The sequence below is a fragment of the Gavia stellata genome, unplaced genomic scaffold (genome assembly GCF_030936135.1).
Source record: "Gavia stellata isolate bGavSte3 unplaced genomic scaffold, bGavSte3.hap2 HAP2_SCAFFOLD_53, whole genome shotgun sequence".
Classification (NCBI taxonomy): domain Eukaryota; kingdom Metazoa; phylum Chordata; class Aves; order Gaviiformes; family Gaviidae; genus Gavia; species Gavia stellata.
Genome location: NW_026776569.1, coordinates 475,054 through 499,877, shown reverse-complemented (window position 1 = coordinate 499,877; position 24,824 = coordinate 475,054). Strand labels below are relative to the sequence as shown.

The 24,824-nt window shown below is 51.2% G+C and overlaps 1 protein-coding gene across 1 annotated transcript; it reads right to left on the bottom strand.

The window, feature by feature from the left end:
• Positions 1-232: 232 nt before the first annotated feature.
• LOC132321144 (ubiquitin carboxyl-terminal hydrolase 42-like) lies at positions 233-24,610 on the bottom strand. The gene is made up of 16 exons (XM_059834720.1): positions 24,595-24,610; positions 23,789-23,989; positions 23,239-23,349; positions 23,061-23,163; positions 22,846-22,913; positions 22,618-22,688; positions 21,976-22,058; positions 21,602-21,713; positions 21,128-21,268; positions 20,812-20,912; positions 20,470-20,566; positions 19,883-20,132; positions 3,938-4,074; positions 1,449-1,505; positions 1,283-1,347; positions 233-374 (listed from the first exon to the last, which is right to left on the bottom strand). Exons 1-16 carry the CDS (start codon positions 24,608-24,610, stop codon positions 233-235), a joined length of 1,755 nt encoding a protein of 584 aa, XP_059690703.1.
• Positions 24,611-24,824: the final 214 nt, after the last annotated feature.

Here is a 24,824-nt window from a genome sequence, read left to right as displayed (position 1 = left end):
CAACGGCTCCTGCCGGTGCAGCGAGGGCAGCCGTTTACGCAGGATGGTGGATACACCCTCCTGCCTCCAAATTGGGCAAGAGCCAGGTCTGAGGCAGAGCCATCGTGGGGCACGCACAGGCGGAAAGGAAAGCAGCAGCCACCTCCCTCCGACATGTCAGCTGACATTCATTGACAAGGTCACGCACTTGTCCTGCTATCAGAGATGTCTTTATTCTCTTTCTAGCGCCATTTCAAAAGAACTGGGACCTGGCTGGGCGGCTCCCAAAGGCGGCCGCCAGCTTTGGTGGCAGGACCCAGTTAAGGATGTCCCTCTTCAGTAAGACCACGATGAGGACAAGGATCTGCAGGAGGACGAGGAACAGAAGAAGTCTCCTGTGGGACAGGAGAGGGGTCAGGCAGAGCTGGGGGCAAATTTGTCTCAGCTCTTTCCAACCACCCTCTTCAAACACCACCGTGGGACCTCGCACCGTGCTGGGCACAAGACTCCCTGCTCAGGACTGCGGGGAGGGGCCCGGGCAGCTCTCTCATCCCACTGCCGATGGAAGAGCCCCAGCACCCCACGCCCGCCAGGCAACTCACCTCAGCCAAGAAGCGATACTATTCCTCCTTGACGCCAGCTGCTCCTCCTACAGGCCAAGGCACAGCAGGGACATGTGTTGGGGTGTGCGAGGAGGCCGAGGTTTGGGGGCTCAGGTCCCCTCCCTCGTCCCCGCTGAGATCAGTGCCCCCACGTCCCGCGGGCACAGTGCAGCCCCTTCCCTCCCCAAGGCCCACGGCAGGGTTGTCTGTCCTACCAGCCGCACAGCCACCATCTCCTGCAGCAGCGACCCGTCTGTCTCGTCTGCCTGCGCCCTCTTCCCCCAGCTACGGACACCACGGGCTGCTGGCCTGTGAGGAGAGACCTTGGCTGGCATGGCGACCCCCCGGCTGGCCAACAGGGAGCCTGGGTGCTGCCCAGCCTCTGCTGGGGCTGGCACCAGGCACCCCCGGCAACCCAGCACTGCACAGACCCATCCCCCACCCCTGTGCCACCCCAGGCCTGGGGAGCAAGTTGGAGAGCCTGGGAGCTGCTCAGAGGTGTGCAGAGCTGCTTCCAGGAGTCCCGAGTTGCTCAGAGAGGGTTTGAGCCACTTAGGAGAAGACAAAGGGCTCTCCAGAGCGGGCTGGAGGAGCAGACAGGAGCCAGAGAGAGGCCTGCAACAGGCAGAGGTCTGCCCGAAGCTGCTCAGCACCCCTGACCCTGCTGCCCCGGTTTCAGTCAGGGCCCCATCGCCACTCACAGAGCTGTTGCCTGTCGGAGGCATTGCCGTCTCTCCAGGAGGCGCTGGACCTTGTTCCTGAGAAGCTGGAGAAGCAAAGGGCCCGGTCAAGAGTCCTGGCCATGCCCGCTCTGAGGGGGCTTCCCCCACAAACCTGTTGAGCCCCCGTCCCTCCTGTCCCCAGTACCTTCTTGACCTCAACCCGTTCTTCAACAGCTTCTAGCAGCTCCGACCACTGCTCCCTCTGCAAAGCAAGCGGGACACATCGTCAGGTCACACAGGTAAAGCAGCACTTTCTTTTGCTGCACAGGGCACGGGTTGGCCCCTAGACAGGAAAACTTGTGCAGTTATTCTCGCAGAGTGTCCTCAATGTCGATTAAAATGATGCAAAATCGCCCTGCTAAAGCACCACCCCTCCATAGCAATGAAGGTAAAACCTTATGGTCTACACGGCAAACTGATTGTGTCGGGCTATTCAAACCCTCTGCGGGATATCGATGCATCCTCACGGGAGCGGAAGTCGTCTCCAGCTTGCTTTTGGCAACAAAGTGCCCGAAGGCCGATGGGTGAAATACAGTACGAGGAGTATGGTTTTGGTTCTCAAGTCTACCTACTCCTGATGTCATCCGCAGTGATAACGGCTCGCACTTCTCCCGTGTAGGAAGTGCAAGAATGGGCAACACAAGAAGATATCCAATGGGTATTCCACACCCCCTGTTATCCTTAATCAGATGGGGTGGTAGAAAGAGCTAAGGGCCTGTTGAGAACGAGTCTGAAGGCCCAGAGGGACAGTCAACTTCCCCAAACACTTCATCAGCTGAATAATCGGCACGGGCCCAGCGGGAGCCCCGTGAGCCGAGCATTCTTTGCAGAAGCTGTGCTTGATGCTCCCCCTTCTGATGAAGGAAACTATCCGATGGCGTTACAGCCAGGACAACCCGTCACCGTGAGTTTACCACAGATTGGAACTGTACCTGCGACTCTAACGAAACCTCGCGGCCCACTTGCCTGGGAAGCTACTGATAGCAGCGCTGCAAACCAGAAAAGAAGCGCAGGGTGGATTCTTCCTTCTTTTGAAGGGGGTAACCAGTTTGGAAAATCCCACCGAGAACCGTCTAGTCTACCTTTTGGTTGTGCAGCCTCCTCCAAGACCAAAGGAAGAGACATCATTCTACTGCTGTTGAAGATTTCGGTAACACTTGCTTCCCCACGGACGCCCACCTGCCTCAACTGAACCGTCATTCGAGAAATCCCTCAGGCACCAGCATGAGCTGTCATCTGAGAAGTAATAAAAGAGGAATTGGACACCTTCACTCGGACCTTGCACTTTCAGCCGTATCCTAGGGCCGGACCCTGGCACACTTGCTGGCATGTGGAAAGCCATAACACTTGGGACCATAAAACTGAGGCTTTGGAGCCTGAAATGAGGCTTTGGAAACCAAACCTAAGATTTGGAAGGTAAAAAGGAGGCTCTGGACACTAGAAATGTAGCTTTGGAGCCTAAAAAGAGGCTTTCTGCCCTGATGGTGCGGGATTAGACCCTCAGAATGAAACCGTGGGCCCTAAAAATAGACTATGGGTAATAAAAGACAGGTTGGGACCCTAGAAATGAGGGGTCTGGCCCTAAAAAAGAGACTTTTGGGGCTAAAAGATGGGCTCGATGCTAAAAATGAGGCTTTGGAGCCTGCAAAGGAGGGGAAACTCTTGGACCGTCCATGGCCCCAAGAAATGAAGCTTTAGGGCTTTGGGCACTCCAGTGGAGGCTCAGAGCTGTAAAAGAGAGGTTTGGACCTAATAATAAATGAGAGTTTGGACCCTCAAAAGGAGGGTGTGGGCCTTCAAAATGGGGCTTTGTTCTTTAAAAACGGGGCTTTGGAAATGAGATTGAGACTTCAAACGCAGAAATTAGGCTTTGTGCCCTCAAATGATGCTTCCGTACCAAAACCTAAGCCTTTGCACCCTAGAAATGGGTTTTGGGAGGCTCAAAATAGGTGTTGGGTTCTCCAAATTGTGGACCGAATCCTGAAAAGGAAGCTTCGGTCCCTGAAAAGGAGGCTTTGGAAGCTACAAATGAGCCTTTGGACCCTCTACATAAGCCTTTGGCCTCTAAAACTGAGGCTTTGGACCTTCACAATCAGACTTTAGGCTTTAAAAATGAAACTCTGGGCCCTTAAAAGCATAGAATCATAGAATCGTAGAAACATAGAATCGTTTAAGTCGTTCATCGCTGAGTCTTTGAACTTTAAAAGGGGGGTTTGGAACTTATAAATGAGGGTTTGTACCCTAAAAATGAGGGTTTGGGAGCATACAAATGAGGCTTTCAACCGTACAATCAAAGCTGTGGACTCTGAAAATGAGGCTGGGGGACAAAGTGCCACCCCCCATCCCTTGGCAATGACAGGGACTCACAGGTGAGGATGGCGGCCCTCCTGCAGGGACGGGCGATGGTAGAGGCCGAGGAGAGAGGGGTGCAGAGGTGGCGCCAGGCGGCCTCGCTGTCGCACACCTCGTGGAGGCAGCGGCAGGTCTGGCCCAGTCTCAGCAGGGGGTGGGGGCAGTGTCAGGAAGGAGATGATGTGCAGCAGCTGTGGGGAGAGAGGTGGGGAGAGCATCAACCCTGGGACCCCCCTGCTCTGAGGGGGGACCCCAGCCCCGCATCCCCCCTATTCAACTCACCACCTCAGGCGGGAGACGCCGGATGGCGGCCGGGTCCTCCCCCTCCTCCCCACCCTCAGCCTCACAGCAGGCCCCACCTGCGCCATCTTGAAGCTCGGCCCGGCTGCCGGTGGAGCCCGCCTTCTTCTCACACCAGTCTTTGCCGGCATAGGTCGGGAGGGCTGTCAGTCTCCTCCCCTGAGGGGATGCTGCCTCTGATTGGCCCCCAGCTGGTTCAGGCTGCCCTGGTGGGCTCCCGCCCTTCACCTGGACTCTGACCTCTGATTGCCCACATGGGCTGTCACTCTGCCCTCAGTTGGGGCCCACCCTCCCCTGAGGGGATGCTCTCTCTTATTGGCTGCCTGAGGGCTCCCTCCCCACCCCCATCACTGCCCGCCCTTCCCTGAGGTGATGTTGCCTCCGATTGGCTGTCTGGTTACATGTCAATCACACCCTTCCCCAAATGCGATTGGCTGTCCTGGGTCCACTGACTCCCCCCAGACTCCTGGGCGGCCGTTGCCAGGCGACCAGCTCCGCCTTCAGGGTTTAGGCCCTCGAGAGGGAACTGGGGGCCCTGAGAAAAGGCTGGGGGTCATGAAAGACAGGTTGGGGCCCTAAAAGTGAGGAAACGCGGAAGAAATGGTGTCTCTCTTTTCTCCACGGCCTGAACGTCTTTACCCAATGCCCTCCCGTCCCCAGACTGAGAGACAGAGAACTTGAGGAGTCGTTTTGAGAGACAACACTTCATTTTGAGGGCCCAAATCCTCATTTTGAGGGTCCAAAGCCTCGTTTTGAGGGTTCAGATAGTAAATTTGTGGGTAAAAATAGTCATTTTGAAGGTCCAAAACATCCTTTTGAGGGTCCAAAGAAGCATCTTGAGGGTCCTAATGGTCATTTTGAGGGTCCAAAACCTCATTTTGAGGATCCAAACTCTCATTTTTGCGCCTCCGCAGACCCGTTTTTAGGCTGCCGCGACAAAGTTTTTAGTGGCAATGGATCCCCTTGAGGGCAAAAAACCTATTGTCAAGTTTCTAAGCCCCGATTTGAGGGTCCAAAGCCTCATTCTGAAGGTCCAAGTATTCTTTCTGAGCATCTAAATCCTCATTTTAGGGCCCTTAGCCTCATTTTGTGGCTCCAAATAGCCATTTTGAGGGCCCAGAGCCTCATTTTTAGGTTCCAGATAGTCATTTTGAGGGCCCGTAGCTTCACTTTGAGGGTCCAAATAGTCATTTTGAGGGGCAAATGGTCATTTTGAGGGTCCAAAACCTCATTTTGAGGGTCCAAACGTTAATTTTTGCACCTCCGCAGACCTGTTTTTAGGCTGCCGCGCCCCAGTTTTTAGTGGCAGTGGATCCCTTGAGGGCACAAAACCTATTGTCAAGGTCCAAGGCCCCGTTTTGAGGGCTGGAATCCCCATTTTGAGAGTCCAAAGTCTCATTTTGAAGGTCCAAATATTCTTTTTGAGCATCCAAATCCTCATTTTATGGCCCTTAGCCTCATTTTGTGCCTCCAAATAGTCATTTTGAGGGCCCAGAGCCTTATTTTGAGGGCCCAAATAGTCATTTTGAGGGTCCAAAGCCTCATTTTGAGGGTCCAAAATCTTATTTTTGCACCTCTGCAGACCCAAGTCCAAGTATTCTTTTTGAGCATCCAAATCCTCACTTTAGGGCCCATAGCCTCATTTTGTGGCTCCAAATAGCCATTCTGAGGGTCCAAATCCTCATTTTGAGGGTCCAAATAGCCATTTTGAGGGCCCAAAGGCTCATTTTGAGCTTCTGCCAACCTGTTTTTAGGCTGCCATGCCTCAGTTTTTAGTGGCAGGGGATCCCTTGAGGGCACAAAACCTATTGTCAAGGTCCAAGGCCCCGTTTTGAGGGCTGGAATCCCCATTTTGAGAGTCCAAAGCCTCATTTTGAAGGTCCAAGAATTCTTTTTGTGCATCTAAATCCTCATTTTAGGGCCCTTAGCCTCATTTTGTGCCTCCAAATAGTCATTTTGAGGGCCCAGAGCCTCATTTTGAGGGCCCAAATAGTCATTTTGAGGGCCCAAAGGCTCATTTTGAGCTTCTGCCAACCTGTTTTTAGGCTGCCACGCCTCAGTTTTTAGTGGCGACAGATCCCTTGAGGGCACAAAACCTAATGTCCAAATGCGAAGCCTTGTATTGAGGCCCAAAATCTTCATTTTGAGGGCCTGAAGCCCCTGATTTGAGCGCCGAAATCTTCATTTTGAGCATCGAATTCTTCATTTTGAGGGCCCGAGTCCCCTTTCTGAGGGCTGAAATCTTCATTTTGAGGAAGGAACTCTTTGTTTTGAAGGTCAAAAGCTTTATTCTGAGGGCCCGAATCCCCATTTTGAGTCTCCAAAGCCTCATTTTGAAATGTGAAAGTCTTCTTTGAGGGTATATTTCCTCATTTTGAGGGCCCAAATAGTCATTTTGAGGGCCCAAAATCTGATTTTGGTCTTCCAAAACCTCATTGTGACGGTCCAAATACTCATGTTTCGGGTCCAAATAGAAAGTTTGAGGGCCCAAATCCTCATTTTGAGGGTCCAAATTGTTATTTTGAGGGCCCAAAATCTCATTGTGAGGGTCCAAAACCTCATTATGAGGACCCCAGACATCATTTTGAGGGCCCAAAGCCTCATTTAAGGGTTCGAAGCCTCATTTTGAGGGTCCAAACAGTGATTTTGAGGGTCCAAACAGTAATTTTGAAGGGTCCAAAGAGGCATTTTGAGGGGCCAGATGGTCATTTTGAGGGTCCAAAGCCTCATTTTGCGCCTCCGCAGACCAGTTTTTAGGCTCCCACGCCTCACTTTTTAGTTGCAATGGATCCCTTGAGGGCACAAAACCTATTGTCAAGGTCCAAAGCCCCAATTTGAGGGCCAAAATCTTCATTTTGAAGGTCCAAGAATTCTTTTTGTGCATCTAAATCCTCATTTTAGGGCCCGTAGCCTCATTTTGTGGCTCCAAATAGCCATTTTGAGGGCCCCTAGCCTCATTTTGAGGGTCCAAATAGTCATTTTGAGGGCCCGTCGCCTCAGTTAAGGCTCAAAGCCTCATTTTGAGGGTTTGAAGCCTTGTTTTGAGCCTCCAAATCCTTATTTTCTTCAAATTGTAATTTTGAGGGTACAAATAGTCATTTTGATGGTCCAAAGACTCATTTTAAAGGCCTAAATAGTAATTTTGAGGGCCCAAAAACTCATTTTGACAGTCCAAATACGCATTTGGAGGGCCCAAAGTCTGATTTTCAGTGTCCAAATGCTAATTTTGAGCCTCAAATAGTCATTCCGGGTCCAAGCCCCCATTTTGAGGGCCGGAATCCCCATTTTGAGAGTCCAAAGCCTCATTTTGAGGGTCCAAGAATTCTTTCTGAGCATCCAAATCCTCGTTTTAGGGCCCGTAGCCTCATTTTGTGGCTCCAAATAGCCATTTCGAGGGCCCAGAACCTCATTTTGAGGGCCCAAATAGTCATTTTGAGGGCCCGTAGCTTCATTTTGAGGGTCCAAATAGGCATTTTGAGGGTCCAAATAGTCATTTTGAGGGCCCAACGGCTCATTTAAGGGTCAAAGCCTCATTTCAAGGGTTTGAAGCCTCCTTTTGAGCGTCCATATCCTTATTTTGAGGGTTCAAATGGTAGTTTTGAGGGCCCAAATAGTCATTTGGAGTCTCCAAAGCTGCAATTTGAGAGTCCAAAATGACATTTTAAAGGCCCAAACAGTCATTTGGAGGGTCCAAAACTTAATTTTGAGGTCCCAAAGCCTCATTTAAGGGTTCGAAGCCTCATTTTGAGGGTCCAAATCCTCATTTTGGGCGTCCAGACAGTAATTTTGAGCATCCAAACAGTAATTTTGAGCGTCGAAATTGTCATTTTGAGGGTCCAAAGCCTCATTGTGACCGTCCAAAACCTCATTTTGAGGACCCCAGGTGTCATTTTGAGTGTCCAAAACTTCATTTTGAGGTCCCAAGGCCTCATTTTGAGGGTCCAAAGCCTCGTTTTGAGGGTCCAAATCCTCCTTCTGAGGGTTCAGATAGTGATTTTGAGCATCGAAATAGTCATTTTGAAGGTCCAAAGCATAATTTTGAAGGGTCCAAAGAGGCATTTTGAGGCGCCAAATGGTCATTTTGAGGGTCCAAAGCCTCATTTTGGGCCTCCGCGGACCATTTTTTAGGCTGCCACGCCTCAGTTTTTAGGGGCAATGGATCCCTTGAGGGCACAAAACCTATTGTCAAGGTCCAAAGCCCCGATTTGAGGGTCCAAAGCTGTGGAGGAATGGTTTAGTAACAAGGGACACGATCTGATTCCCATGAGCAACTCAGTCTCTGATGAGAGGAAAGGCTCAGAGGGAACCGCTAACTGTCCTTGAAAGCCTGTTGTGATAAGAGACAGCGGAATGGTAAACAAGAAGAAGGAGCTACATCCACGAAGAGGAGAAGTGCTCCTGTGCGTGCACAAGAGCACTGTACCAATCACACTCGCCGCCCTGGCGCATGAACAGAGGCTGTAAGCCAATTATACAACTGTTGCGGACGCGTGTTCTTGGCATCTGTCTATATATACTCTGTAAGCTTCAATAAAGGGGAGAACGACTATACTCATACTGAGATTTCATCGTTACTCCGGGTGGTTCTCCCTCTCCAACACAAAGCCTCACTTTGAAGGCCCAAGTATTCTTTCTGAGCATCTAAATCCTCATTTTAGGGCCCGTAGCCTCATTTTGTGGCTCCAAAGAGCCATTTTGAGGGCCCAGAACTTCATTTTGAGGGCCCAAATAGTCATTTTGAGGGCCAAACCCTCAGTGAAGGCTCAAAGCCTCATTTCGGGGGTTTGAAACCTCGTTTTGAGCGTCCAAATCCTTATTTTGTGACTTTCAAATTGTAATTTTGAGGGCCCAAAAAGTCATTTGGAGGGTCCAAATAGTCATTTTGAGGGCCGAAAATCTGGTTTTGATCTTCCAAAACCTCATTTTGACGGTCTAAATACTCACGTTTAGGGTCCGAATAGACAGTTTGAGGGTCCAAAGCCTCATTTTGAGGGTCCAAATTGTTATTTTGAGGGCCCAAATCCTCATTGTGAGGGTCCAAAACCTCATTATGAGGACCCCAGACATCATTTTGAGGGTCCAAAGCCTCATTTAATGGTTTGAAGCCTCATTTTCAGGGTCCAAATCCTTTTTTTGAGGGTTGAAATAGTAATTTTGAGGGTCCAAAGCCTCATTTTCAGGGTCCAAACACTAATTTTGAGCATCCAAACTAATTTTGAGGGTCCAAATTATCATTTTGAGGGTCCAAAGCCTCATTTTGTGCCTCCGCAGACCGGTTTTTAGGCTGTCACGCCTCAGTTTTAAGTAGCAATGGATCCCTTGAGGGCACAAAACCTATTGTCAAGGTCCTAAGCCCCGATTTGAGGGTCCAGAGTCTCATTTGGAAGGTCCAAGTATTCTTTTTGAGCATCCAAATCCTCATTTTAGGGAATATAGCCTCATTTTGTGGCTCCAAATAGCCATTTTGAGGGCCCAGAGCCTCATTTTGAGGACCAAAATAGTCATTTTGAGTCTCCAAAGCCTCATTTTGAGAGTCCAAAACCACATTTTAAAGGCCCAAGTAGTCATTTTGACATCCCAAAGCCTCATTGCGATGGTCCAAAACCTCATTTTGAGGACCCCAGATGTCATTTTGAGCGTCCAAAACTTCATTTTGAGGTCCCAAGGCCTCATTTTGAGGGTTCAAAGCCTCGTTTTGAGGGTCCAAATACTCATTTGAGGGTCCAATGCTTCATTTTGAAGTTTGGAAGTCGTCTTTTGTGGGTATAATTCCTCATTTTGAGGGCCCCAAATCTGATTTTGATCTCCCAAAACCTCATTTTGACGGTCTAAATACTCACGTTTAGTGTCCAAATAGACAGTTTGAGGCCCAAAGCCTCATTTTGAAGGTCAAACAGTAATTTTGAAGGTCCAAATAACCATTTTGAGGGTCCAAATTGTTATTTTGAGGGCCCAAATCCTCATTGTGAGGGTCCAAATCCTCATTCTGAGGGCCCAAATAGTCATTTTGAGGGTCCAAAGCCTCATTTTGAGGGTCCAAAATTTCATTTTTGTGCCTCCGCAGACCAGTTTTTAGGCTGCCGCGCCTCAGTTTTTAGTGGCAAGGGATCCCTTGAGGGCACAAAACCTATTGTCAAGGTCCGAGGCCCCGTTTTGAGGGCCGGAATCCCCATTTTGAGAGTCCAAAGTCTCATTTTGAAGGTCCAACTGTTACAAATCTGTAATATATAGATTCACCTACACAATGTATGTAGGTGATAAGGCGCTTCTTTATTGCAGCGCTGGACGCACAGGGGTTCGCTCCACCGTGTACGTGCTTAGTTTCTCTGCTAGAAAAGTTATATACAATCAAAGTATACATATTCATCATATTTCCAAGAAACAATTAACATATTCATACAATTTCCGAGAACTCATTAATATATGTAAATGCTCGTGACGCATGCGCCTCCAGGTACACAGGTGGTCGTCTGTCGTGGTTTAAGCCCAGCTGGCAACTAAGCACCACACAGCCGCTCACTCACTCCCCCCAGGTGGGGTGGGGGAGAGAACCAGAAGAGTAAAAGTGAGAAAACTCGTGGGCTGAGATAGAAACAGTTTAATAGGTAGAGCAAAAAACACCGCGCGGAGAAGCAAAGCAAAAGAAGGAATTCATTCACCACTTCCCGTCGGCAGGCAGGTGTTCAGCTATCTGCAGGGAAGCAGGGCTCTATCAAGCGTAGCAGTTGCTCGGGAAGACAAACGCCATTACTCCGAATGTCCCCACCTTCCTTCTTCCTCCCCCAGCTTTATATACTGAGCATGATGTCATATGGTATGGAATACCCCTTTGGTCAGATGGGGTCAGCTGTCCCGGCTGTGTTCCCTCCCAACTTCCCGTGCACCCCCAGCCCACTCGCTGGTTGGGGTGGGGTGAGGAGCAGAAAAGGCCTTGGTGCTGTGTGAGCCCTGCTCAGCAGTAACTAAAACATTCCTGCTTTATCAACATTGTTTCCAGCCCAAATCCAAAACACAGTCCCATACAATCCAAAACACAGCCCCATACTAGCTGCTATGAAGAAAGTTAACCCCATCCCAGCCAAAACCAGCACATTCTCCACCCCTTATTCCATACCATTTACATCATGCTCAGGTCTCACACCATCCAAAACGTTCTCATTCCCTATCATCGCCCTTCCCATCCTTTGATATAGTACACAGATATCCTTCCCTTAGTCTATGGACCACCCCGGTGAAATATCTGTAAAATGTCCATAAATGTCCATTGAGTTCATGTAGTCCATAACTTTGGGCTCCATCTGTTATGGTGGTCACTCAGGAGAGAAGAGGTGTTGTATTGCATGGAGTTATTGGGCACCACAGCTAGCTCAGGTCGGGTCACTGCTGCACTTGCACTGCTTCTTGTAAGGCTTCTCCTCAATTGGTTCAGGTGGTTCCTGCTATAGTAATTCCTGTAACATATAACTCAAATCATGGATTAGTTTCACCCAGAATTAAATTACCTTGAGGTACACACTGGACTTCCCCATGCTTCTGCATTACCCACCAAGTGCACCCAGGTCCTTGAGCAAAAACAACCCCGCGAATAGGTTTACCTTTTCCTGAGGAAGGAATAACCCAGACTGTTTTTCCCAGCAAGTTCCTTATATGTACTACAGGAATCTTATCTCCTTCCACAGTGCGCAGGGGTTTTGATTGGGCAGGGCCAGGTCGACTGGCAGAGCCTCTAGTGTTAACTAGCCAAGTGGCTTCTGCTAAATGTGTATCCCAATGCTTAAATGTCCCAGCACCCATTGCTTTCAGTGCAGTTTTTAACAGTGCGTTGTATCGTTCAATTTTCCCGGAGGCTGGTGCATGGTAGGGGATGTGATACACCCAGTCAATGCCATGCTCCTTGGCCCAGGTGTTAATGAGGTTGTTTCGGAAATGAGTCCCGTTGTCTGATTCAATTCTTTCAGGGGTGCCGTGTCGCCATAAAATTTGCTTTTCAAGGCCCAAGATAGTGTTCCGGGCAGTGGCATGGGTCACGGGGTATGTTTCCATCCATCCGGTAGTTGCTTCCACCATTGTAAGCACATGCTGCTTCCCGTGGCGGGTTCGTGGTAGTGTGATATAATCAACCTGCCAGGCTTCCCCGTATTGATATTTCAGCCATCGTCCTCTATACCAAAAAGGCTTCAGCCGCTTAGCTTGTTTGATTATGGCACATGTTTCACATTCATGGATAACCTGTGCAATGGCATCAATAGTCAAGTCCACCCCTCGATCACGAGCCCATTTGTATGTTGCATCCCTTCCTAAATGTCCTGATGTGTCATGGGCCCATCGAGCTATAAATAGCTCACCCTTATGTTCCCAATCCAGATCCACCTGAGCCACTTCAATTCTAGCAGCTTGGTCCACCCGCTCATTGTTTCGATGTTCTTCAGTGGCACGACTCTTGGGTATGTGAGCATCTATATGACGTACTTTTACAACCAGGTTCTCTACCCGAGCAGCAATATCTTGCCATAATTCAGCAGCCCAGATGGGCTTACCTCTGCGCTGCCAGTTGCTCTGCTTCCATTGCTGTAGCCACCCCCACAGGGCATTTGCCACCATCCATGAGTCCGTATAGAGATAAAGTACTGGCCATTTCCCTCGTTCAGCAATATCTAAAGCCAGCTGAATGGCTTTCACCTCTGCAAACTGACTTGATTCACCTTGTCCTTCAGCAGTTTCTGCAACTTGTTGCGTAGGACTCCACACAGCAGCTTTCCACCTTCAATGTTTTCCCACAATACGACAGGATCCATCTGTAAACAGGGCATATTGCTTCTCAGTCTCTGATAATTCATTATACAGAGGGGCCTCTTCAGCACGAGTCACCTCCTCTGGTGACAGTCCGAAGTTTCGGCCCTCTGGCCAGTCCATGATCACTTCCAGGATTCCCGGGCGGTCGGGGTTTCCCATCCGAGCTCGTTGCGTTATCAGTGCAACCCACTTACTCCATGTAGCATCAGTTGCGTGATGCGTAGAGGGGATCTTCCCTTTGAACATCCAGCCCAGCACAGGCAATCGAGGGGCCAAAAGGAGCTGTGCTTCAGTACCAACTACTTCCGAAGCAGCTCAAATTCCTTCATATGCTGCTAATATTTCTTTTTCAGTTGGAGTGTAACGGGCTTCAGATCCCCTATATCCCCGGCTCCAAACCCCTAGAGGCCGACCTCGAGTCTCCCCAGGTGCTTTCTGCCAGAGGCTCCAGGTGGGGCCGTTATCCCCGGCTGAGGTGTAAAGTACATTTTTCACATCTTGTCCTGTCCGGACTGGCCTAAGCGCTACTGCACGAACTATCTCCCGTTTAATTTGTTCAAAGGCTTGCTGCTGTTCAGGGCCCCATTCAAAGTTGTTCTTCTTCCGGGTCACTCGATAGAGAGGGCTTACGATCAGACTATACCTGGAATATGCATTCTCCAGAAACCCACAACACCTAAGAAAGCTTGTGTTTCCTTTTTGTTAGTTGGTGGAGACATGGCTGTTATTTTATTGATCACATCCATTGGGATATGGCGACGCCCATCCTGCCATTTTATTCCTAAAAACTGAATTTCCTGTGCAGGCCCTTTGACCTTACTTTGTTTTATAGCAAAACCAGCTTTCAGGAGAATCTGGATTATTCTTCTCCCCTTCTCAAACGCTTCCTCCGCTGTGTTGCCCCACACAATGATGTCATCAATATACTGCAGATGTTCGGGAGCTTCACCTTGTTCCAGTGCACTCTGTATCAACCCATGACAAATGGTAGGACTATGTTTCCACCCCTGGGGCAGTCGATTCCAGGTGTACTGGATACCCCTCCATGTGAAAGCAAATTGTGGCCTGCACTCTGCTGCCAGAGGGATCGAGAAAAATGCATTGGCGATATCTATTGTTGCATACCATTTGGCAGCCTTTGACTCCAGTTCATACTGAAGTTCTAGCATGTCTGGTACGGCAGCACTCAGCGGTGGTGTGACTTCATTCAGGCCTCGATAGTCCACTGTTAACCGCCACTCTCCGTTAGATTTTTGCACGGGCCATATGGGACTATTAAAGGGTGAATGAGTCTTACTGATCACGCCTTGACTTTCCAGTTGACGGATCAACTTATGGATGGGAACCAGGGAGTCTCGATTGGTGCGATATTGTCGCCGGTGCACTGTCATGGTAGCGATTGGCACCTGCTGTTCTTTAACTTGCAGCAACCCCACCACAGAAGGATCCTCTGAGAGACCAGGCAAGCTAGACAGCTGTTTAATTTCCTCCGTGCTCAAAGCAGCTATACCAAAAGCCCACCGATACCCTTTTGGGTCTTTGAAGTACCCTTTCCTGAGATAGTCTATACCAAGGATGCACGGAGCCTCTGGACCAGTCACAATAGGGTGCTTTTGCCACTCATTCCCAGTCAGGCTTAATTCAGCCTCCAACACAGACAGTTCTTGGGATCCCCCTGTCACTCCAGAAATACAGATGGATTCTGCCCCCTTGTAATCTGATGGAATTAGAGTACACTGTGCACCGGTGTCCACTAGAGCTTTATACTCCCGTGGGGCTGATGTGCCAGGCCATCGAATCCACACAGTCCAGTAAACCCGATTGTCCCTTTCCTCCGCCTGACCGAAGGCAGGGCCCCTCTACTCCTGGTCTGAGTCTTCATTACTTGGTTTCTGTAAGTGCGTAACAGAGGTCCCTTCATCAGGATCAAAAGTACAGTAAGCCCTTCTACTCTGCCCAACAGACACTGGAGCGGTAATTTTCCTGGATGGATGCCTTTTGGCTGTTGTTTTCCCTTGTAGTTCCTGCACCCGAGCTTCTAATCTCCAGGTGGGTTGACCATCCCACTTCCTCATGTCCTCCCCCTGGTCCCGCAGGAAGAACCACAGGGTTGCACGTGGTGCGCGCCACCGGTACTCTTTCGCTTGAACAGGAAAAGGCTGACTCTTAATAGATGAGGCTTTGGTTGGAGTGCATGAAGAAAACCTACGCTTCTCAGCTTGCTCAAACATGTTTTGGGTCAGTCTGTGTCTGTCCACAGCCGAGACACAAGCACACATGGAGGGAGCAAGATTATCTTCGTATTCTCGGAGTTGCCTGGCCAGTTCATCTATAGTTGGTGCCTCAATGTCTGTCCAGTTCATTATCGCCAGGGTGTGGGTATATGATGTCGCTGCATTTCGTACAAACTTTCGCCACATGGACCGTGTGCACCGGATTTCATCCGGGTCTTTGCATGCCTGGTCGTTATAGATCACCTCCAACACGGCTAATTCCCTCAGATACTGGATGCCCCCCTCAATGTTGGTCCATTTCCTTCGAGAATTTGCGAGTTCTTCCTTGAAGGGATACCTGTCCTTCACACTTGACAGGAGTCGCTGCCAAAGACTGAGGACTCCTGCCTTTTTTCCAATCCCTTTGTCAATGGCCTTATCCCTAGCAAGGGATCCCAGCTGCCGGGCTTCCTTACCCTCTAATTCCTGACTACTAGCCCCAATATCCCAGCATCGAAGCAACCAGCTGAGAATTAGCTCACCTGGTTGACGGCTAAAATCTTTTCGTATATCTCGCAGCTCACTTAGGGACAGGGATCGGGTGGTTTCTGTCTCATTGATTATCTCAGTCTCTTCCTCCTCCTGTTCTTGTGATTGCTCTGCCACAGAACAGGCTGCCTCTTCTGATTCTTTCTCCTGCTCCCTCTTAGGAGAAGCTTCTTCATCCCTTACTAAACGAGTTGATTTCCGCTTCCACTGTTTCTTTTTGGTTATAGGGGCGACTGATACAGTGCCTGGTTTAGCCACGGTGTCTGTTGGTTTGTTTCCCCTCTCTTCCTCCTGGGGGTACTGCGTAGTATCGAGCAGTGTTTGGTAGATACTGGCCAGGGCCCAGCACAGTGCAGTAAGATGTGCCTCTTTAGAATAGCCACAGCATTTTTTTCTCAAACATTCTACCACTTCATCAGGATCCTGTAGTTGTTCGGGAGTGAAGTTCCAGAACATTGGAGGTGAGAAGTTCTCTAGATACCTGCCCATATTTTCCCACATGCCGTGCCACCCATGACCATGCTCTCGTGGAGCCTGGGTCATATTCCTAAATTGCTTGTTAACCTTAGACAAAACTGAAGCAATATTTCTTAGAAAGGCCAATAGAAGTATTTTAACTACCCAAGGATGTTCAAGATACTGAGAAGTCGTTGTAACGAGGGAGACAACGTCACAGAAGAAGGTAGCAAGGGTGCCGTTCTGTATTTCCTCCTCAAAAAACCTCTCAGAGGAAGAAGTATAATTGTTAAAAATCTCCATGAGATGGTACCCGAAGTACAGTAATGGCTTCAGTGCAGAGACCAAATACCAGAGTACCCAGCTCAAGGTCAGTGTTTTAAAAACAAATCTCCCAGGCAAAATATCACTAATCACTAAAGAGCACAGCAAACCGAAAAAACCAATGCCAATCTTTAACAGGTACAGCAGAAAAAAGAGCATGGTGCAGATCAAATAAACTAATGTCAAGAACAGATGAATCAATATTGTGACCTGTAAATTTAACAGATAGAAACCCCTTCTAATAAGTTCTGTTGAATCTGTTATTATCTCAAACCCTTCGAGCCCCACGTTGGGCGCCAAAAAAAGGACTGTCGTGGTTTAAGCCCAGCTGGCAACTAAGCACCACACAGCCGCTCGCTCACTCCCCCCCTGCCCCAGTGGGATGGGGGAGAGAATAGGAAAAGTAAAAGCGAGAAAACTCGTGGGTTGAGATAAAAACAGTTTAATAAATGAAATGAAGTAAAATAATAATAATCATAATGATAATAAAAATTGTAATGAAAACAACAACAAACAAGAAAGGCAAGTGATGCAAATGAAAACAATTGCTCACCACCCTCCGACCGATGCCCAGCCCAAGCAGCGGTCCCCCGGCCAGCCTTCCCCCTAGTTTATATACTGAGCATGACATCATATGGTATGGAATATCCCTTTGGTCAGTTGGGGTCAGCTGTCCCGGCTGTATCCCCTCCCAACTTCTTGTGCACCCCCAGCCTACTTGCTGGCGGGGCGGTGTGAGAAGCAGAAAAGGCCTTGACTCTGTGTAAGCACTGCTCAGCAGTAACTAAAACATCCCTGTGTATCAATACTGTTTTTAGTACAAATCCAAAACACAGCCCTATACTAGCTGCTATGAAGAAAATTAACTCTATCCCAGCCAAAACCAGCACAGCTTCTTAAACACTGAGAGGCCTGGGGCATCGACCACCTCTCTAGGAAGCCTGTGGCAGTGCTTGAGCACCCTCTCGATAAAGAAATGCCTCCTAATGTCAAGTCTGAACCTCCCCTGGGGCAGCTTTGAACCATTCCCATGTGTCCTATCCCTGGGAGAAGTGCTCAGCACCTCCCTCTCCACGTCCCCTCCCCAGGAAGCTGCGGAGAGCAACGTGTTCGCCCCTCGGCCTCCTTTTCTCCGAGCTAGACGAACGCAAAGACCCGCTGTCGGCCCTCAACACTGAGGCTCAGCCCAGCTCCCGCAGCAGGACGGAGCAGAGACATCTCCCCCTTCCCCTGGGGCAGCCGTCCCCAGCGCTCAACAGGCAAACTGCCCGGCCTGCCTGCGGCAGCGGCGCATCGAACAGCGCCGGGCCGAGGGGCAGCCGAGGCGGGAGAGCGACCCCGCGCTCAGCAGGATGGGGCCGCTCCCTCCTGTGCTGCCGCGAGCAGCGCTGGCAGGATGAGCCCTCCCCTGCTCGGCCTCTGGCTCGGCTACACCCGGCAGCCGGAGGGGCGGGAAAAGGGAAACGGGTTTGTGCTGCTCTTACCACGGGTGTCCTCAGCCAGTGCTACACTGGTGGGAACTGGTTTAGGCTGGGGGAGAGGATGCAATTCATGTAATTAACCAATTAGGCAATTAAAAAGGGAGCAGGAGAGCAGCAACAAACCTCAACGATAACGGCTTCCTCCAGCCCCGCTCTTCCCAGGCTCAGCCTCACTCCTCCCTTCCCGACTCCTCCGCCCCCTCTCCCCTCCAAGCGGCACAGGGCGATGGGGAATGGGGCTGTGGGCAGCCCACAGCGCCTCGTCTCTGCCGCCCCTTCCTCCTCCTCACCTTGTCCCCCTGCTCCCGCCTGGGCCCCAGGGGCCGCAGCTCCTGCCAGGAGCCTGCTCCGGCCTGGGCTTTTCTCCAGGGGTTGCAGCTTCCTGGTGGAGCTGTCGATGGCCGCCTGAGGGGGACAGCGTTGGTGGCTGGATCCATTTCGCAGAATCACAGGCTACTTGAGGCTGGCCGGGAGGTCACCTGGAGGGTGAAGTCACCTGGTCCAACCCCCCTTGCTCAAGCAGGGCCACCTGCAGCCGGTTGTCCATGACCACGTCCAGAGGGCTGTGGAACATCTCCAAGGATGGAGACGCCACAAGCTCCCTGGGCACTCTGTGCCGCTGCTCGTCACCCGCACAGCACCCTTTGCACTTCCCCTTGCTGAACTGCATGAGGTCCCTGTCAGCCCATCTCTCCAGCCTGCCCAGGTCCCTCGGGATGGCAGCACGGCCCCCCGGCCTAAGCGCCACTCCTCCCAGTCTGGTGCCATCTGCCAGCTTGCTGAGGGTGCACTCTGCCCCATCATCCAGACCATTAAGGAAGATGTTAAACAGGATTGGAGCCAGTACTGACCCCTGGGCAACACCAGGAATTACCGGCCTCCAACTCGTCTTGGTGCAACTGAGCAGCACCCTCTGGGCCCGGCCGTTCAGCCGGTTTTCGGTTCCCCTCGCTGTCAGCTCATCCAGCCCATTTCTGTTTGTGTGACTTGAACTCCATATTTAAAAAGAAGAGATTGGAAGATGGGCATGTGCAAGCACACAGCTTTCAAAATCTCAAGATATAAACCTCCCACAGTGGGTATTTCCACCAAAAGCCTCAAAACCGAGAGAGAAGAAAACACCCTGGAAGGCCAACAAATGTTTTTAATTCTGGCTTTGGCTTTTCTGCCTGTTGGTTCCAAAGGAGTGATGTTTTTGCAAGGTGATACCAAAATCTGACCACGGATTAAAGGTCTTCCTCGAGGGACCTGTGGGCAGGCGGGCCAGGCGGCAGAGCTGTCCATCGCTCTGGAAGGTCTCTCTGAGCTCTTCCTGGCCAGAGGCAGCACTGGGAGGAGGGACAGGGTGGGCTGCTGGTGCCCTTTGTGCAGCTTGGTCCCTGCTGGGGGCAGCTTTGGTGCTTCCTGGATTCCTCCTCCTCCTCCTGCTCCTCTCTGGCTTTGCAGGAGTCAGATGTGCTCCTCCCTCAACCAGGGTCGCAAGCTGCCCCCATCACCGCTGCAGTGTTTGTCTGGCATGTCTCTCTGGGGCGCTGAAACCCTTCTCCTCCTCCCTGCTGAGGGGTCACAGTCCGTGGTGGCCACAAACCGGCTGCGGAGATCATAGCCCCGCGGCGGGGATCTACTCCGCTCTCTCTGCCTCAGCCAAGTTTGCCCCCGAGCAGCCCTGGGTGCGGGAGCCAACTGGGAGCTGGCGTTGGAGGGCCCTGGAGCTCCATCATCCCTTGGGGCTCCATCACAACATGGAAGACTTATTCTCCCCCTCGTCCTCCTCCTCCTTGCTGAGCAGTACTCTCTGTACTCTACAAAACGGCTGCGGAGATCATAGCCCCGCCGCGGGGATCTGCTCCGCTCTCTCTGCCTCGGCAGGGTTTGCTCCCAAGCAGCACTGGGTGGGGGAGCCAACTGGAAGCTGACATCGGAGGGCCCTGGAGCTGTGTCATCCCTCGGAGCATGGCCACAATTTGGAGGACAAGTTCTCCTTCTCCTCCCTGTTGAGTGGTCATAGTCCGTGGTGTCCACAAACCAGCTGCGGAGACCACTGCCCCACTGCGGGGATCTGCTCCAGGCCCTCTCCCTGGCCCCGTTCCTCTGGCAGCAGGAAAAAGGGCCGAATCCGTGCTCCTCGTCGTTGTCATCTTCTCGCACGCTGTGCAGCGCACGGTCAAATGGTTGACGGTGGAGCAGGAAATCAGGCTGTCTTCTGGGCACGGCGGAGGTGACGCTGAGCCTGCCTGGCCAGATGAGGCACGGCCGGCCTGCAGACGCCTCCCGGGCACCTGCCCAGGTTAGCTGGCTGGTGCTGGCTGGTGCGGAGGAGCTGCCGTGCTCTGGAGAGTCCTCCATGCCCACCGCCATGTCCTGCAAAGAGAGCTGTGAAAAGGTCCTGCCCTTTCCTCCCAGGAGGACCACAACAGTGGGGAAACCCCAGGAGCTCTGGGAGGGGACAGCTAAAGGCCTCCCAAAGGCTCTTCTGGAGGGCTGCCAAGGCAGAAGGGCCAAAGGCGGACAAAGGGGATGGATCTAGGCGGGATGCTTTCAGAGGGAGCAGCCTCGCGGCTGTGGAGAAAGCTGCAGTGTGGGAGGGAAAAGAGAGCAACGCCAAGATCCCAGAAAGAAATGCGCCTGGTGCCCTGACCCACTTCCCCAGAGCTACCTTAGTCTGACGAGGCAGATCCCATGCTCCCACAGAACCCGCCTGCTTGCTGCCGGCCGCCCACTGACTGAGGAAGGAGCGGGCATGTGATGGTGCCGGTGAGGAAGAAGTCCTTTCTCCCATTTTCAGATCGGAGCGTCTGGAGAGAAAGAGTGATCTCTGTTTAGGGCTGTTCTCGCAGTTTAGACCTGGGCAGCAGCCTAAAGCCCAGCAAGGAAGGATAAGGACTGACGTGGGGTAGCTCGGGTTTGACAGCACTGAACGATGCAGGTAGTAATTGTCTTCTGTGACGGAAAGAGAAACACTCAGGAGGACGAGAAGAAAAGTAGCAGAGCCAGGAAAAGGAAACACAGTATTCTGAACACAGTTAATACTGCTTATTACCTGACATAGAACAGTAAATAGGCTTGCTGCCTGAGAACTGTGTTGAAGTCACAGGGAACCACAGACGAATCGTCCATCTCGTACCACAGTCCATTGCTGGCCTGCAAAGAAGGCATTGGTATCTGGAGATGAACTGCATGGTGTCTCCACAAAAAGACAGGCAGAAAACTACAGAACCAAGAGGACGCCAAAACCGATCCAACCCGGCCGGTAAGGAGACCTTCCCCCCAAAAGCTTGGCTGCCGGGAACACTGCCACGGAAGTTGTCTTCCCCAGGGTACGTTTTTCCCTTGTTAGGCGAGAAGTTGCTCTTCACCTTCGTGTAGCAGAAATAGTGTCCTGTATGACAGCTGCCACCGCTGTGCACCAGGACAGCATATAAGGAGTAGAGGAGGGGTTCTCCAGCTGTCTGAGACGTGTATGGCCGAAGATCCAAGTACATGGGATACTCCACAACCTACGGAGAGACCAAGAGGGCTCAGAAATGATCCTGAAATTCGACACGAAATAGCTTTCCAAGACCAGGGGCCAGAGGTTTACAAATACATCTTTTGGGGCTGATGGAAACTTGGTTTTCCCTAAAGCGACATGTCGTGGTTTGGGTGGCAGGAAAGTGTTCTCAGCCAAAGCAGCTCTGCCGGAGCAGAGTGCATGCTCATCTTCCCACGGGAGCTCTCCTCTCCCCAGAAGAGAAGAGGAAAATCTCAACATGAAGAGCTTGGGAAAGAGCGCACTGCTTTGGGAAACCTCCCGCTCCAGGGAGAAAGTCGCACTCCAATTGCGTACGCACCTTGCTGATCTTCCCGCCGGTGAAATGGTCAAACCTTTTCAGACACACCGTGAGAACCTTTGGCGCCCGATGGATTGTAAACCTCTTGGAGGCGGCAACCATCTTGTCACACCTGGAATCCAAGCACAGAGCCGAGTGGTGAAACGCAGCCTTAAATGCCCCCTTTTCTCCCCCCAGAAGGCCGGACAAGCTTTCACGTCTCACACGTCCTTCCGCTATTTTAAGGCTATTCGGTTGTCTAAGGCCAGATTAAAAATAAAAGCTGCGTGTCCTTGTTGTGCATCTCACCTAGAGGAAAAGATGACTTACGCTCGATGACATGCAGCACCTTCCCCCAGGATCTAGTATTAATATGTCGTTAGGAATCATCTTACTTGCTACATTTAAAGCAGTTTTCACCATCCAGCTGCTCAGGTTTCACAAAGTCCTCGAGAGCTGCGCTGACCGATGAGGCTGCCTGGAGGAGTGAGAAAGGAGAGCACTGAGCTGAGGGCAACGCCCTCGTCCCAACACTTCCTAGGAGTTGACCAGAAGAGCCAGGTAGCTGACGCTGAGGAGACCCACCCTGAACCCGCAAGCAGCGCCCAGGAGGAGGCCGAAAGAGGGGATTACGCTGAACATTCCCCTCAATTCCACGGAATCCCAGGGCCATCAAGAGCCACCTCTCTGGGGCACCGCACGGTTCAGCTACCGATGGTGTGCAGGGTCATCAATAAGGAAAACACCACAACCCATCAGCCTGGGAGTCAGACGGGTGTGGAGGGAGGGCAAAGGGAAGAAGGATGAGAGCACGTCGAGGCTGCAGAGAGGATAATTCGTGCTTGTCCGGCTTAAAGCCGGCACCTCCAGGGAGACCACTGCCACGGCCTCCCCAGAAGGACGCCTTCCATTCCACTCCCCACCCACCACCAAGCTCTCTTGTGTTTGCCGTCTACGTTTTTAAAGCCAACTGCGTTTATGCTGGAAAGCTACAGGAGCCTTGGGACGTCTGGAAGCACAGTTCCAAACCCTCTTACTTTTATATCCAGAGGAACATCCAGGAAGGTCTCGTAGGAATCAGAAACCGCTTTGCAGCTCAAGCACGTGACTGGAAGGCAAATGGAAATGCTCAGCGATAGAGGGAGTGGACTGTGCGGGTTTACGCTCGTCGTACCTACTACGCCAGTCACAAGAACAGCTGTTGATCACAGGCAGACAGAAGGGCACAGACAATTCCAAGGAGAGCAATAGGTGTGGAAAAGTACCTCTGGATCTCAGAAAGCCCCCAAATATTTGATGGACAACGGTAGTTGATTGAGAAGAGATGTCCAAGCTGGAAATAAATGGTAAGGCAGGGAGTTATCTCCTCCAAGAGTTTCACTTTGTCTGAAAGCCCTGGGCGCAGTTTTTCCCTGACGGGAGTACGTCGAGGAGTCCAAAGGGCTGGGGAACATTCAAAAGGTCATTTGCTTGTGCTTACTCGCTGCTTCCACTCAGACAAGCTCTCTGCATGGCATCGACAGTATAGCGTAAGAACTCGTGGGCGTCTTCCTGCATGCCAAGCTGGAAATGTTCTCCTATTCCTAAGAAAGAAGAAGTTAGGAGTTCTCTCCTACGAGAACAGAAGACACCGTGTCAAAGCACCTGAAATGACTTACGCTTGAGGACACTGAGGACAGCCCAAGGCTCGATGGCACTGGCGGAGGAACGCAAGACCATGTTAACGTGCGCTTCCATTCTGCACATCATGCAGAAGCCTAGCTGGCGACCTGAGGAGAGAGAGGAAAGCGATTTGTCAGCTTAGCAAAATATCCGTAGCAACGGGAAACTTAATGGAGAGGAGTTCTACTCTCTTCTCCTAGGGTGACAATGTCCCAACAAGCCCGGGACATTTCTGTGCGTAGAAAACTTTTTTCAGAGGGATGCTAAACTGACAGAAGTTTTGTGTGCCGTAAGCAAAGAGAGTTTAAGCTGCAGGAATAGGGACGGAGACCCGGGGCTAGAAAGAGGTGACTTTCTGAAGAGGAACACGCCTAGGTACGACAAGCGGCTTCTAGGCTTGAGCGTTCAAAGGACACCCGCTCGGGGCGGGCGGGGTGGGGGGTTGACAAAGAAGGGCTGCTTTTCCCCTAAATCAAATTCCAGGTTCTGGGAATCCTCAGGAAGTGCCCAACAGATTGACAAGGAGATGTTCCTAAAAGTACTCACACGACAAGCTGTGCTCACGAGAGAGCAGGTAGTTGGCCAGAGGGGGTGTGTACGTCAGGCACTGCAGGACGGAGTTGAGGAAGCACGTATTGTGCAGGTTGTGGAGTCCCGCTCCAGCTCTCTGTCGTTGCTGCCAGCCCATGCAAATCTTCTCCGGGGGAAAGAGGATCCTTTGTGGCGGAGCCATTCCCTCGGCAATGACTGCAGGGAAACGACGTTTGAAAAGAGGTGAGACGATACTGTTGCACAAAAGCATATTTCAAAGTCGAGTTCTGTGCAGGAGCACCCAGGACAACCAGCTCTAACCTCCAACACAGAGACATTGGGGGAAGCCTAACGCTGCCATTGAAATTTGCTTGTTAAGAAACAGCTGTGGAAGATAGTCTGTTCCCTCGCTTACGTTGCCCAAAGTCCAACAAACCCACACTCTGATTTCTGTGCCTCGGGCTACCTTCCTTTCCCTCTAGGCTCTTGAACTAGATTATCAGGTCAAGTCTTCCCTTTTCCTGATTGTAACTGGACAAAAACAAGCAAGACCCTAGCACAGAAGGTAACCCTACTGATGTCAGAGCTTTCTATGAGCAATGTCATCTTTCAACGTCTTGTACATAGTGGCAGAGGAGTGAGAAAACGCCGTTTCCTGTGTCTAATTGAAAACACCTGGGTAGATCTGGCCACTATAAGGAAACGCCCCAGACTTCACTCCAGGTTGTCAGCACATCAGCTTTCAGGGATGGAGGACCAGCCGCGTCCATCGCCTTTGGGGATTCACAAAGTCCAAGCCTGCTGGGGAAACTGTTACTCACAGGAGTCGTTCCCCATTGCGGCCATCGCTCCTCTCAGGAACAGAGGGGAAAGCTCAGGATGACAAAGGATGTCAGGATGTGCTCGCGGAAGAGAAGACCAGCGCCAATCCCGTCACCTGATCGCCAAGAAATAATTGTAGCTCAACAAAATGATGGAGGAAACCCCCAAAGGAAACTCACAGAACAGCATCCGCCATCAAAACTGTTTCCGTGGTAGTTTTAACTGCTGC

Coding starts and splice junctions, on each gene's coding strand:
- LOC132321144 (XM_059834720.1), bottom strand. Junction 23,350..23,788: donor TCGTGAGCACAGCTTGTCGT/GTGAGTACTTTT, acceptor CTCTCTCCTCAG/GTCGCCAGCTAGGCTTCTGC. Junction 20,133..20,469: donor GGGCGGCCGGCAGCAAGCAG/GCGGGTTCTGTG, acceptor CTCTCTTTGCAG/GACATGGCGGTGGGCATGGA.